Source organism: Bufo gargarizans, chromosome 4 (genome assembly GCF_014858855.1).
Source record: "Bufo gargarizans isolate SCDJY-AF-19 chromosome 4, ASM1485885v1, whole genome shotgun sequence".
Classification (NCBI taxonomy): Eukaryota; Metazoa; Chordata; class Amphibia; order Anura; family Bufonidae; genus Bufo; species Bufo gargarizans.
In genome coordinates, this window is record NC_058083.1 from 228,657,035 (window position 1) to 228,670,920 (window position 13,886).

The 13,886-nt window shown below is 43.5% G+C and overlaps 1 protein-coding gene across 2 annotated transcripts in view; it reads right to left on the bottom strand.

Annotated features, from left to right (window-relative positions):
- Positions 1 to 13,886, bottom strand: part of PHF3 (PHD finger protein 3) — a 76,778-nt gene that overhangs the window by 41,091 nt on the left and 21,801 nt on the right. The window contains exons 4-10 of one of the 2 annotated variants that reach the window (XM_044292468.1): positions 12,340 to 13,864; positions 7,675 to 7,993; positions 6,966 to 7,143; positions 5,691 to 5,838; positions 3,615 to 3,771; positions 3,409 to 3,525; positions 1,365 to 1,493 (exon numbers count right to left, since the gene is read on the bottom strand). In XM_044292468.1, coding sequence (XP_044148403.1) covers positions 1,365 to 1,493; positions 3,409 to 3,525; positions 3,615 to 3,771; positions 5,691 to 5,838; positions 6,966 to 7,143; positions 7,675 to 7,993; positions 12,340 to 13,864 — 2,573 coding nt within the window. Of the gene's footprint in view, positions 1 to 1,364; positions 1,494 to 3,408; positions 3,526 to 3,614; positions 3,772 to 5,690; positions 5,839 to 6,965; positions 7,144 to 7,674; positions 7,994 to 12,339; positions 13,880 to 13,886 lie in introns of both variants that reach the window. The other variant, XM_044292467.1, reaches the window with a different exon arrangement.

The window sequence follows — 13,886 nt, forward strand, 5'->3', positions numbered from 1 at the left end:
AAAATCCCAGAAAGCCCCTTTGAAATTAGGCAATCTGAAAATATGTCAATAATCACATATAGTCACACCATATGACAATACTACATTCATTTAGCTCTGTGAGGACTTATTTTTTTGCTGGATCAGTTGTCATTATCATTGATTCTATTTTGGGGTACAAATGACTTTTTGCTCACTTTTTATATTGCTTTTTGGAAAGAACGATAAAGAAAAGGCAGCAACTATGCCATTGCCTTTTGGGTTTTATTACAGGGTTACCCGCATCTTTGGGGGGTGGGGGGGGTCATGTTTTTGAGTCGCCAAAGAGCATTACATTTTTTTTAATTTCTCTGACAATGGTCTTGAGCGAGGACTTGTTTTTTGCGGGATGATGTGACATTTTCATTGGTACCATTCTAGGGTACATATATATTTTTTGATCCCTTGAAATTATGATTTTTGGGGACGAGGGGACCAAAGCATGGCTGTTCTGCCAGTTTTTTTTTAAGGTTTTAAGCACTGTGTATACAGACAGGGTGTGCTGCTTTTTTTGTCTTTTAAAGGGGACCTGTAACCTCTACTGACATGTGTTTTACTAATTAATTCTGGAGAATCTGTCATGCCATTCCTTTATTATTCCCGCTAGAACTTATGAATGAATTTCCAGCAATTAAAGGCCAGATGGGCGTTACCAGTTTGGGGGGGGGGGGGGGTCTCCTTGCAGAGTCAGACACTAGTGGCACTGATTGGATAGTGTTGGACTGTGCAGGGACACATGCCCAAATGCAAACACCCACCTCGATATTCATCGCAAACTGCCAGTAATTAATTCATAACTTCCAGCAAGAATAATCAAGGAAAAGCACAGCATAGTCCTAAGAAAAGAGGTATTACAAGGCGGATGTTGAGGAGAGGCTAAATACAACAGGCCTTATTAATGCCATTTTGTTCTGGTTTTTCCCACTAACTGCAATGGAGAAAACACAAAGATATGGGAAAAAAAATGATCAGTGGTATAACTTAACTAAAGCTCCAAGGCAGAAAAAGAGCAAGTGGCTGTATCAGATAAAGTTCACATTTTTTACTGTGTGACAAAAGCCTATACACACAGTAATACTTAGAGAAGCCCAGTCCTCTATAATGTGCTGCCTTTTTCTTATAAATACAGCGGCCTTATTCATGACATTTTTGCTCTGCTTTTTTCCCACTAACTTCATTGGGAGAAAAAATGAAGTTGGAAAACTGGATGCAAAAGAGACAATCAGTTATTGTATGTGGTTTCCCACAGAAGCAGCTCTGGTAATAGGTGCAAACCTGTATAGTAACAAAATACTGAAACAATGAATACAGAAAAAGCTTGAGCAGAAGTGGAAAGACAGATGTACCTCCGTGTCCATGGCTTCTGGTTCTTTCATAGGAGCATCACTTTCTATTTCAATCTCCCCTTTATGTGTAATTTTGGTGATTGGACGCCGCTCAACTTCACGCTGTTCTTTTTCAATCATTTCAATGGTCTAAAAAGAGAAAAAAAGAGTAAACCTAAGAACTGCTGCAAGATCACTCAGAACTTCGGATAATAATGCACGATGAAAATGCAAAAATGGCAGCTACAGGCGACTGGACAATTCATTAGATTATTGTAACCAGATGGCTTCTACAGTCATGTCACATGCCCCAGCATCATCACAAGGTAATTTACTGTAAGCTACATCCAGACACTGTATTTTGGGTCCCTGTTCAATCTGAATTTTTTACGAATTGCATGCGGACCAATTCATTTCTATGGGGTTGCAAAAAATGAGGACAGCATGCGAATAACCTCATCTAACCGTTCTTCAAATTATAGAAGGTGTCCTATTCTTGTCCATTTTGCAGACAAGAATAGGCATTTCTATTAAAGCGCCAGAGGAAAGTGTGGGATGCACAGAGCTGGTGTCCGTATTTTGTGGACAGCAAAATACATATGGCTGTGTGATTGTAGCCTAAAGCTGTCTGAAATCTATCTGTCCAAGTGAAACCTGAAAACCTACATACATAAAAGCATACAAACTACCGATGTATTCAACTCTATGGTAGTATCAGTGATGGCAAAGCATTGTAGTTGGCTCCTATTCTGCAGTCCCATAGAGTTGAACAGAGCATGAACACACATGTGACTGCTACTCCATTCACCCTAGCAACACCCTGATCATTGGGGTCCCAGCAGTTGGACACCACTGATCAGAAACGTATCCCTTAGGGTCCATTCACAAGTCCGCATCCGTTCTTCAATTTTGCAGAACGGGTGCGGACCCATTCATTCTCTATGGAGACAGAAAAGATGCGGACAGCACAAAGTGTGCTGTCCGCATCCGCATTTCCATGCCGCGGCCCCGAACTTCCGGGCCGCGGCTCTGCAAAAAATAGAATATGTCTTATTTCTTCAGTTCTATGGGGGAAGGGTGCCGGCCGTGTGTATTGCAGATCAGATCCGCATTTCGTGCCACGGCCTTAAACTTCCAGGCCGCGGCTCTGCAAAAAATAGAACATGTCCTATTTCTTCACTTCTATGGGGGGTGCCGGTCGGGTGTATTGCAGATCCGCCCTTATCCCATGGATAGTATTCTTAAATTTTTTCATCAATGTAGATGTTTTCATGGGAAGAGCTGTATTTTTCCAATAGAAACATTTTGGGGCACATAGAAGGAAAAAACTGCAATTCTGGCATTTATATTTTTGTGTTTTAGGTTTATGCTATTCACTGGGCATCAGAAATAACATGTTATATTTCTTCTGTGAGTTTATAGTCTTCTAGATGATATTCTTTTTTGCTGGATGGCTGACATTTTTTAATAGTACCATTTTGGGGTACACAAACTATTTTTTTTCTTTTTTGGGAGGGATAGGGGCAAAAGAAAGCAATTCCACTGTTGTTTTCTTGCTTTTTACATTGTTCACTGTGCATTTTAACTTTATCATACAGGTGCTTAAGATTGTGACAATATTGCGTGCTTTTTTAAACACTAGAAACAATTTTTCTATAAATATACTGTATTTTTTAGCTTTATAACACACACTTTTCCCACCAAAAATAGAGGAAATTTGTCAGTGCGTTTTATAAAGCTAATACTTCCATTATGGAAGGAATTGCTAGTATGCAGGAGGCTCCGGGAGCAGTGAGTGAAGTGCTGCGCTGGCTGTACTCAATGCTCCCGGGCGCCGTGCTATACTGTCCTGACTGCGTGCACACATTATGACTTGACGTTGTACGCAGTCAGGTCACAGTGCAGCGCAGGCCTGGAGAAGACTAGGAAGAGTGACTGCAGGAGAGAATGCCGGACCTGAGGATCTGATATGGGGGGAGGCCCTTGTTCTTCGCACCATGGCTGTTACTGACCGTGGTACCTAGGGGATTAATGAAGTAGCAGGTAATTAAGGCCGCCATCTTACATGTCTATTTTCTCTTTGCCTCCATGCTGCCAACTCTCTTGAGGCCAATTCCTCCGGGGTCATCTTGATCAGATGTTCAGGCGTGATGTCTCCTTTGAGTACTCTCTTGTAAAGTACCTGGCAAAGCAAAATGAACACCCAATGTACATGTGGCTATGTAAATAGAGAAGAGAGGCTTCAATTGCTTAGATTATTTCGAAACTTACATTGTTTTTAGGATCCTTCAAATTAAACATTAAGCTTCTGTACTTATTCTTGTATTTGGCATCTGTATCACGGTAAAATGAAAACAGCTCCTTTTCGATCTTGGCTGATACTTTTGTAGCTCTTTCTTCAGGGATCTTTGAGTGTGACTCTGAAAGCCTAATAAAAAAAAAAAAAAAACAATAAAATGTCCGATTGTTCCCTGAACCTAAAAATGGAGAATTTGCATTTGGTAATTGTTATAACATGTCTACAGTATTCCATGTAACGGTACTGTCACACTAGCGATTTTGTTTTCCGGTGTTGAGTTCCGTCCTAGGGGCTCAATACCGGAAAAAAACTGATCAGTTTTATCCTAATGCATTCTGAATGGAGAGCAATCCGTTCAGGATGCATCAGTTCAGTCCCTTTTACGTTTTTTGGCCTGAGAAAATACCGCAGCATGCTGCGGTTTTATCTCCGGCCAAAAATACTGAACACTTGCCGGAAACAGCACATGCTGCTTAACGGTTTCCATAGTTCTAACCACCTCAGGCGCCAGAGCTGGGTCTATCATTTATAGCAGATTCTACAAAAAAATGCCAGAAATTCTTGAGATGGAAATGCCTCTCTAAGTCCTGCTTTCCCCTCCCACTTTGTAACAAGATATATTCAACTGCCATCCAACTAACAGCATGTAGAAGTCTGTGCATGAGCAAAGAGGAGGCGCTATGGACAACGTCTTGCACACTATCTGTTACAACAGACAGGGCGTGCCGCAGGTTTAGGGCAGCGATTCGGCTGCTGATTTTCATATCTACAGTATGCCAATTATACTCCAAGATTGACGTACAGCTCGCCCTTTACAGTGCAGAGGGTTCTTCTGAACTCACCCAATCTGCTCCTCATGCAGGTTTTCTTTCTCCATGCCCAATGGGTCTTATAAGTGAATGTATTGTACTATCACTTGTAGCAGCATTTTGGTGGGATGGATCTGCGATAAATCTACCACGATTTTCATAATCACTGACTTCTGACGCTGTGCTCCCACAAACCAGCTGGAAAATGCATTGGGAGGACTTCTAAGCTCACCCACACAATGGAGAGGACTCAAAGAGGAGTTCTGGTGCGCTGGTTTGTGGGAGCACACACAGAATGCAAGCGAGTAGGCATCAGATATGACCCCCAATACTCTGGGCATCAGATATGACCCCCAATACTCTGGGCATCAGATATGACCCCCAATACTCTGGGCATCAGATATGACCCCCAATACTCTGGGCATCAGATACGACCCCCAATACTCTGGGCATCAGATACGACCCCCAATACTCTGGGCATCAGATACGACCCCCAATACTCTGGGCATCAGATACGACCCCCAATACTCTGGGCATCAGATACGACCCCCAATACTCTGGGCATCAGATACGACCCCCAATACTCTGGGCATCAGATATGACCCCCAATACTCTGGGCATCAGATATGACCCCCAATACTCTGGGCATCAGATATTACCCCAATACTCTGGGCATCAGATATTACCCCAATACTCTGGGCATCAGATACGACCCCCAATACTCTGGGCATCAGATACGACCCCCAATACTCTGGGCATCAGATACGACCCCCAATACTCTGGGCATCAGATACGACCCCCAATACTCTGGGCATCAGATACGACCCCCAATACTCTGGGCATCAGATACGACCCCCAATACTCTGGGCATCAGATACGACCCCCAATACTCTGGGCATCAGATACGACCCCCAATACTCTGGGCATCAGATACGACCCCCAATACTCTGGGCATCAGATATGACCCCCAATACTCTGGGCATCAGATATGACCCCCAATACTCTGGGCATCAGATATGACCCCCAATACTCTGGGCATCAGATATGACCCCCAATACTCTGGGCATCAGATATTACCCCAATACTCTGGGCATCAGATATTACCCCAATACTCTGGGCATCAGATATTACCCCAATACTCTGGGCATCAGATATTACCCCAATACTCTGGGCATCAGATATTACCCCAATACTCTGGGCATCAGATATTACCTCAATACTCTGGGCATCAGATATTACCTCTTTATTAGAATATCTTTCAGAGAGTGGCGGACGCTTTGTCTTATTTGCTCCACAGATGGTTTTGGTGTAGACGGGGAGGTAACACCAGATGATGACCCTTTCTTTTCCAGTTTCCTTTTTTTCGTGTCTATCTTTTCAGTAACAGCTGTATCAAAAATCAGTGAAATATGTTAAGTGTTACTTTAACAGCATTACAAGACCGATCGTTCCATATATCCAGCTACGTGTATCAGGGCTTCTACTTCACAAGCCTGTCAGAGAGAAAACCTGTCTTTGCCTAGCGATGTTTCATTGACAATGGTGGGAAGAGAAAGGTGGCCTAGGGAGGATGGCTACCGGACAGTAGGCTGCGGACAGACAGGAAAGCGGTATAGCTCATTAACCCCTTACTAATAGGAATACATTGCCTAGATATTCTTAGTTGGAGAGCCACTGGAAATCAAGTAACATTTGGCATTAACACTTTAATTGCCAAGGGCATATCCAATTCATTCTGACTTTAAATGGCTCCCACTGGTAGAATATTGGGACTAAAGCTTATTTATTTTTATTAATATTGCTACTCTGGTTCCTGAAATGAGCACCCCAAGCTGTACAAAGGGAGAGGCGACAGTAATAGTGAATTTTCTGTCTGATGCCCCCCTTCTCTTGCACATACAGAATAAGCGCTCATGCACACTCATTTTGCAGTTAGCAACTTTTTCAAGCCACAATAACGGGCTGGTCACTAAGGGGTTAATTGATAATGTTAAATAGACATGTCTATACTCTATACCCCTATTCACACTTACATTGGAATCCTGACATTTTCTGGAGTTTACCCGAAGGGGTAGTATGTGAGAACGCACACATACGCAATATCTGTCCTGGACTTTACCCAGACTTTCTCCCCAGAGCCCTAGTACTAACTCCGGGTTATGTGCGAGTGAGCAGTAAATGTTCCTGCCTCTAGGCACCTGGAATATTTCCTCTGTAGTGTAGAGACATGGAACATCTCTGGGTTGATAGCTACATGACCAACTCTGCTAAATCTCCGGACCTGATAATCTGAAAATATTCTTCTATGTTAGAAACGTATAATGGAGAGCTTTGTCGTGAGTGCCACTGTACCCCCTTACCACCCAGTGACTGGTGAGAAGGTTCATGAAGCACAGGCCAGAGGACAACTGATTTATCACTACTGATTATTTTATGGCCTTCTGAACCTATGAAAAAATACAAAAAAATAGCAGGACAAGCCTTTGTACAGATACATGTCTGATCTCGGTTTACCAGGCTTTATAGTCTTTTCATCATGAGTTGAAGTGGTTGCCGGATCCTTTGAAGGCTTTTCACGTCTTTCGTCTGACACCCGGTGGACTGCTGTGGCAGAACCCTTGCGATTAAAAGTCTGCTGTCTCTTAATATCGGCATCCTTGTTTTCGGTGGAATGCCTGGTATCTCCAGAGACCTAAGAGCAAAAATACTTTCATGTTTTAACTGCTAAAGGTGTAAGCACTACACAGCGAAGTAGGTTACCCCACCCAGTTATCCCAGTAATTCCCAAGGGGGTTCACCTACACGTTCTTGTAACCGTATTTCTGACATGAACACATCTTGCTTGAGTATCAAGAAATTAAAGGGTTTGTACAGGATGAGAAAAACAGGGCTGCTTTCTTCCAAAAACAGCGGCGCTCCTGTGCATGGCTTTTATCAGGTATTGCAGCTTAGCTCTACTGAAGTGAGGGAGGCTGATCTGCAATACCGCAAACCCTGTGGAGATGTGTGGCACTGGTTTTCTGATTCAGTACAACCCCTTTACTTACCTGGTGCTCATGGTCTGTGTGTTCACCACATGTCCACATGCAGACATGTTCTCTCACAGCTGCTGCACTCAGGAACCCATTTCTTTTACGGACAGGGAACTGACTCCCCAATCCAGATGATGCAAGAGGATCAAACATGAAACCATACAAGATAAAAGCCAGACGGGCATGGTTACCTTTTTGGAAATCTTAACTTTGTGTTCCTTGTTTTTCATGGCATCATCATTTGGCTTGGATCTGTCTAGTGGTAAGGTAGGACTTTCTGTGGTCATGGATTTCTCACTTTCCAAAGCTTTGAGATCTTGGTGGAAATCGGTTTTCTGATTATCACTAGAAACATCTGTTTCCGTATTATCCATGGTTTCTTCTTCTGCACAGCACTTAGCACATATGTATTCTTTATCATCCACTTCCATTTGCTGTGCTTGAGCGAGGTTTAAGCCAACACATTCGCCGTGGAACCAGTCATCGCATCTTCCACAACCCACCATGAACCTGAAGAATGAAAATCGGTCTCATAAGGAAAGGGCATTAAGGATGCAACTCCATCCTGCCTTGTGTAATGCAGGTGAACACCACGTTTCCAGACAGTTTTGATAGAATAGAACGCTGAAAGGTTTGCAAATTGTGGACTGTGTGGAGTGGTCACAGGATCCCTGGAATGCCCCCACCGGTACAGCTCTCTCCATTCCCTTCAATCAGAGCGCCAAATACAGCCGTTTATTATTCCAAATAGCGCTTTCATATTCTGCAGCCGGTGACCACACGCTATTTTAACGCAAGTTCAAACAATGAGTTTCTTTTTCTGCAGGTAGATCCGCATGTAACACATGCAGATTGAATTATAGATTTTGGTACAGACCGAGTCATGGAGAAATAATCCACAGCAGAAATTTTAGGCGGGGGCGACACTGGTCACACGACAGCTGTTGCAGCCATGATAGCGGTGATCCCATAGAAATGCACAGCATTCCCGCGGCAGTCGCAAGAAATCCAACACGGCTGGATTTCTTGCTACTGCCGCAGCGATTCCATTGGTTTCTAAGGGATCGCCGCTACTCAGCAATCCTGGCCGTGACAGTGAGGGCCTAGCCTTACACTGACTAAACTGGGTTTGTTAAACCGCAGTCACTAACATAGTTCTGTACATTGTTGGGGAATTTCAGGGCGGATTCTGCAAACAAACGTGCTGTGTATGAACTCGTCAGTCCTGTTTCCCATAGGGTGTGTTCACACGACCGTACGTATTTTGTGGTGCGCAAAGCACAGATCCGCAAAAAATACGGAGGACATCCGTGTCGTATAATTTTTTTTTTTTGCAGTTCTATTAACAATGCCTATCCTTGTCCGCCAAACGGACAAGAACTGGACACGTTCTATGTTTTTTTAGGGCTATGGAACGGACATACAGATGCGGACAGCACAAGGAGTGCCGCCCGCTTTTTTGTGGACCCATTGAAGTGACTGGCTCTGCATCCTATCCACAAAAAATGTGGATCAGATGCAGGCCAAAAATACGGTTGTGTGAATGCACCCTTACTCTCCTTTGCCATTTTTTTATTTTATTTGGACAACCCCTTTAACCTTTATGAACTTAACAGGTAGTTTACTAATAATTGTCAGCATGAACATGCATAAAAACAGCAGGCGTACATAATTGTTTGTCCACGTTCTAGATTTTTTTTATTTTTGCTGAAATGCTCAAAAATTTACTGAATTACCTTAGCCCCTTTCAGACGAGCGGGTTGCATACTGTGGACTTGCAGCGAGAGTATGCAACAGCGCCCGTCCTGACCTCCCTGCACTGCCATTTATGCTGCTATGCAACCCTTACAGTTATGGAATGTATTGGATAACACTGACATAATGCTGTCAGTGTTATACAATGCATTCCAGATCTCTAAGGGTTACATAGCAACATAGCAATAGCATCAAAAATCAATATGATGCTATGTGAGCCCGTCAGTGCTGGGAGGTCAGGACGGGAGCTGTTGCATACTCACGCTGCGAGTCCCGAGCATGACACTCGCTCGTCTGAAAGGGGCCAGAGTCCATCAGTGGCTAAGACACTGATCAGCACCTAGCAATTAAGGAGCAAAATCAAAACTCAGCATTCTTACATGAAAAATAAAAAAGCAATTATGGTACATTTAGATGAGTGGATAATCGTTTAGGGCTAACGACAATTGCATTTAGCGACTTTTAGGGTCCTTTATCAAACTCGTATAAAGTAGAACTGGCTTAGTTGCCCATAGCAACCAGATTCCACCTTTCATTTTCCAAAGGATCTGTCAAAAATAAAAGGTGGAATCTGATTGGTTGCTATGGGCAACTAAGCCAGTTCTACTGTACACCAGTTTGGTACATGACCCCATTAAGATGTCCGCAAATGGGTCTGCATCCGTTCCGCAATATCGGGAACGGGTGCGGACCTATTTATTCTCAATGGGGCATAACGGGATGCGGAGAGCACACTATGTGCTCTCCACATTCGCATTTCCGGAGCGTGGCCCCGAACTTCCGGGACGCGGCTCTGCAAATAAATAGAACATGTCCTATTCTTGTCTGCAATTGCGGACAAGAATAGGCAGTTCTATGGGGGTGCCGGCCAGGTGTATTGCGGATCCGCAATACACCACAGACGTGTGAATGGACCCTTAAGCTGATGGCAGAGCAGTATATTCATGCACAAATTATGGTGTACAAATTTGTTCACCTGCTTATTGGAGGATTGGTCACTGTTTTTAGACTGCAATGATCTACATGAAACACGCCTGTTTGTACATTGTTTACGTTGCTGAGAAATCACACTAAGTAACTGTACGTTACCGCAATTCAATAACAGCAAACTATATATTTGTTTTTTCTTGTTGCTGCAATTTAGGAAAAGTCCCAAACTAGGGGACTACGCCGTATATTCATGTGGGATTCATATTGGTTAATGGTTTTCCCCTGTGCCAAGGGAAGTCGGTCGGCCTAAGAATCAAAAACGCAGACAGCTTGCTACGTAATGGATTCTGTAATGGGTGTGGCCCATGGAACTCTTATCAGCTACAGCCTATTTTACAAGAGCTATATACATTTCCACTACATGATTCATAAGCCAGTATTATATCTGCCGATTTTTCGGCAGATGTTCAGTAACAAGCGTTCGTATAAAACACTTGTAAGCAATCATCTTGCAGTGAAATACTGCCGCCAACTGCCTGCTGAACTAGCAAACTGTCCAATCCAAATGTTTGCCAGTGGCAGTTTGTGCTGTGAAATCACTATCTGCCACCGGTAAACTACTATACAGCATAAGGACGCGCAATGGCATAGCAATCGCTCCTCCCCATGCTGTGGAGGAGATCACTGCATGTAATAGCAGTGGTCTCCTCCGCTAACGAGCAGACAATTTCCAGGAGGGAACGCTTACCTCCCAACAATCATCTGCCACATCGGACCGTGTAATACCGTCTATGTTATAACGATTATCTGCGGACTGACTGATCTCAGCATTTACACTAGACAGTGGACTGACTGATCTCAGATTTTACACTACAGTGTGGACTGATCTCAGCATTTACACTAGACGGCGGACTGACTGATCTCAGCATTTATACTAGACAGTGGACTGATCTCAGCATTTACACTAGACGGCGGACTGACTGATCTCGGCATTTACACTAGACGGTGGGCTAACTGAGGCTCCTTTCACACCTGCGTTGAGGTGTCCGCTCGTGAGCTCCGTTTGAAGGGGCTCACAAGCGGCCCTGAACGCAGCCGTCTGGCCCTAATGCATTCTCAGTGGAGGCAGATCCACTGAGAATGCATCCGTCTGCCAGCGCTCAGCCTCCGCTCCGCTCAGTGAGGAGCGGACACCTGAACGCTGCAAGCAGCGTTCGGGTGTCCGCCTGGCCGTGCGGATCCGTCCCGACTTATAATGGAAGTCAATGGGGACGGATCCGCTTGAAGATGACACCATATGGCTCAATCTTCAAGCGGATCCGTCCCCCATTGACTTTCAATGTAAAGTCTGAACGGATCCGCTCAGGCTACTTTCACACTTAGAAATTTTTTCTAAGTTATAATGCAGACGGATCCGTTCTGAACGGAGCCACCGTCTGCATTAATATGAGCGGATCCGTTCAGAACGGATCCGCTCGAACGCTAGTGTGAAAGTAGCCTGATCTCGGCATTTACACTAGACTGTGGACTGACTGATCTCGGCATTTACACTAGACTGTGGACTGACTGATCTCGGCATTTACACAAGACAGTGGACTGACTGATCTCGGCATTTACACTAGACAGTGGACTGACTGATCTCGGCATTTACACTAGACAGTGGACTGACTGATCTCGGCATTTACACTAGACAGTGGACTGACTGATCTCAGCATTTATACTAGACAGTGGACTGATCTCAGCATTTACACTAGACGGTGGGCTAACTGATCTCAGCATTTACACTAGACTGTGGACTGACTGATCTCGGCATTTACACTAGACTGTGGACTGACTGATCTCGGCATTTACACTAGACTGTGGACTGACTGATCTCGGCATTTACACTAGACGGTGGGTTAACTGATCTCAGCATTTACACTAGACTGTGGACTGACTGATCTCAGCATTTACACTAGACTGTGGACTGACTGATCTCAGCATTTACACTAGACTGTGGACTGACTGATCTCAGCATTTACACTAGACTGTGGACTGACTGATCTCAGCATTTACACTAGACTGTGGACTGACTGATCTCAGCATTTACACTAGACGGCGGACTGACTCATCTCAGCATTTACACTAAACGGTGGCCTAATAATGATAAAAAGAAAGAAAAATCTGCCTACCTATTTCCATGAAGTTTTCTGCAAGAACTACAATTCCTGGTTGGGTTCCAAATATACTTATCAGTTGGAGACGTCACGTCTGTTCCTTCTTTCTTTATAGTAGGAATGTTATCAGGAATAAACAATGGTGGCTCATCCACAGAAATGCTTTTACTACTCTTTCTCTGGCGAGGCGGAAGAGACTTCTTCAGCTTTGCTTTCTCTTCTGGCTGCTCAGTTGTTTCTTTCTTTTCCCCATCATCCTTGATTTGAGTGGTCACTTTTAAAGACGTCTGTTTACTGACAGCTTTGTCACTAGAATGAGACAAGCTCCTAGAACCAGACCGAGAAGGGACCGCTTGTGCCACTTCTTTTAAACTTCCTTGATTATCTCTCAGCGCATCTTCCAATTGTTTTAACAGCGTAGGCGCGTTACGTTTTTTGTCACCCAGCTCTGACGTCTTTTTTAATTTACTCTTTAAAGGAACTTTATCAATTCTTGTACTTTCCGATATTTTTTTCTTTACTTTAGCAATTTTCACCCTTTCCATCTGTCTTATAGTTTGGGGGTTGAGATTCTTAGTGATTTTAGTCCTACTTTTGGGGGTTTTAGTATTTAAGACAGCATCATTTGCAGCAACAACGCTCTTTTCTGAATTCTCCTCAGATACCGGCAATTTAGCGGACGTAGATTTTACTTTTTTACCACCCTTTCTGTTATGACTTTTCTCTTTTTGTGCAACCTTTACTTTTTCTTCACTTTCCGGATGACTCTGACTGCTGCTTTCAGGAGCTGAAATGTCTGTTTCAGTAGGAACTTTATTGCTGGGATCTGAAACTTCAGAAGGAATGAAATGAGGCTCTGTATTGCCACCTTGCGTAGATCCTTCATCAGCATTTTGCAACATACATTCGTCATTAATTTCCGAGGCTGCCACTGTTTTCACATCCAGGTTACATTCAATAACCCCTGATAAAAGGGCAAGTTCCTGATGAACTTTATCATATATTACATCTGTCTTTTTTTCTTCAGGTTGATATAACTCAAATTCTTTACCTTCACCTGGTTCTGCTAAGGTTTGGTCCAAAGCCTGTTCTCCTTGTGAATTACTTGAATCAGGCTCTGTCATTTCATCCAAAACTTTATTAGCATTTTCGTTTAGCAAAATAAGGGCATCATCATGCAAAATCTCTTCTTTGTCTCCGCCTTTTTCTAAAATGCAATTTTTATCACCTAAAATCTCATTCACTGGACTGGAATACTCTTCTGGTGTCTTATTTTCAGGAGTATTCATTTTATCCTTGACTTCTTTATTTGCTATTCTTGATGATCTCCTTGAACTTACTGGAGATGCACTTGCTTCTTCTAACGGAGTTGTTCCTTTGCTTCTTATATCATTAGTCCCTGGAGGTAGAACGTGCTCCTCATCTTTCAGTTTATCTCCTGCTTTATCGTTCCTTGAATATCTAGTTTTCTTTGGACTTGAAACCTTTACAGTATTCAAAGATTTCTCAATAGTGCTTTGCCTCAGCGATCTTGTGGGTTCTGTTAAGATAAGAACTAGAAC